This window comes from Enhydra lutris, unplaced genomic scaffold (genome assembly GCF_002288905.1).
Source record: "Enhydra lutris kenyoni isolate GAN:26980312 unplaced genomic scaffold, ASM228890v2 scaffoldscaffold6129, whole genome shotgun sequence".
NCBI classification, from domain to species: domain Eukaryota; kingdom Metazoa; phylum Chordata; class Mammalia; order Carnivora; family Mustelidae; genus Enhydra; species Enhydra lutris.
Window position 1 is genome coordinate 1 of NW_019160213.1, and position 1,124 is coordinate 1,124.

At 69.9% G+C, this 1,124-nt stretch overlaps 1 protein-coding gene across 1 annotated transcript; it reads right to left on the reverse strand.

The window, feature by feature from the left end:
• Window positions 1-18: 18 nt before the first annotated feature.
• On the reverse strand, window positions 19-968 carry LOC111140611 (pleckstrin homology domain-containing family H member 3-like; the record flags this gene model as incomplete). Its single annotated transcript, XM_022492806.1, has 2 exons — window positions 19-210; window positions 507-968. Coding segments are annotated over 2 exons (654 nt in total), but the record flags the coding sequence as incomplete, so codon positions are not given.
• Window positions 969-1,124: the final 156 nt, after the last annotated feature.

Genomic DNA, 1,124 nt, shown 5'->3' on the forward strand with positions numbered 1-1,124 from the left:
CACCCTCTTCCCACTCACCTGGGGACTCTGCAGGACGAGCTGGCTCTCTCCCACCCTCAGTGCTAGGGTGTGGGGGCCCATTAGCTGGCAGGCGGCCACGTGGCCATAGCTGACACTGTGGATGGGCTCTGTCTCACCCGGCCGGGAGAAGGACATGGCCTTGGCTCCCAAGCCCAGGCATAGCTTCTGTGGAGTGCCCCCACCAGGCTCCTAGGGACAGATGGGTAGAGTCAGGGTGGACGTAGGGGACCCTGCAGCATTATTTTTGGTGTGGGGAGACAGCTGTGAGCAGGAGTGTCCTGGTCCCCTCTGTGATTCACACGGCATGTGTGGAAGGGCTGACGCCTCTGGAGAGGGGAGACCCCAAGGGCCAGTGACTCCTGGGGTTTGAGAGGGTCAGCTGTGCTGGGTGTGGGGAGTGAGATGACCCACAGTGGGGCCTGTGGCTCTGGGGCAGAGGTGTAGGGCTTGGGCCGCCAGAGTCCCCTCTCCCTTCTCCCCCTCACCGTGCTCAGCTCCAGAACGTCATACCGAGCAGCGCCGAACCCTGGACACTGCGCCGCCAGGGCCAGGTAGGCAGCCATGGCCTCAGCTCGGCCCATGCCCCGTAGCCGCTTCCAGCTGCCCAGCACAGCAGCCGCCGTGCCCGCGCCACCTCCTCCCTCGCGGGCCGCGCTTCCCGCCGGGCCGCCTGCCCCGCCGCCGCGCCGGGTCCGCTCCGCCCGCCTCTTGGCCAGGCCCGGGCTCCAGATCGCCCCGGCCAGCAGGGCGGCGGAGGGGGGAGGCCGGGGGACGGGGCGGGGAGGGTCGTCCCGCGGCGGGGCAGAGGGCGGCAGCAGGCGATCCAGGCGCGGCAGGGGCGCCCTCGGGGAGAAGTCTCGGTGCAGGCTCTGCAGACGCAGCGCCGCCAGGGCGCGCAGCGTGTCGTCGGGCGGGGGCGGCCGGCCGCGCAGTAGCAGAGCGTGAGCCTAGGAGGAGGCACGGGGTGTCAGCGCGGGAGTGGCGGCGAGCACACCAGGGGGTGCAAAGTCTGACGTCTGGGTTCGAGTAAAGCCTCCCGCGAGGTTGCCATAACGGTTAAATGTGACGGCCCGGAAAGCGAGGGGTCCAGGCTGGGGGGGGGG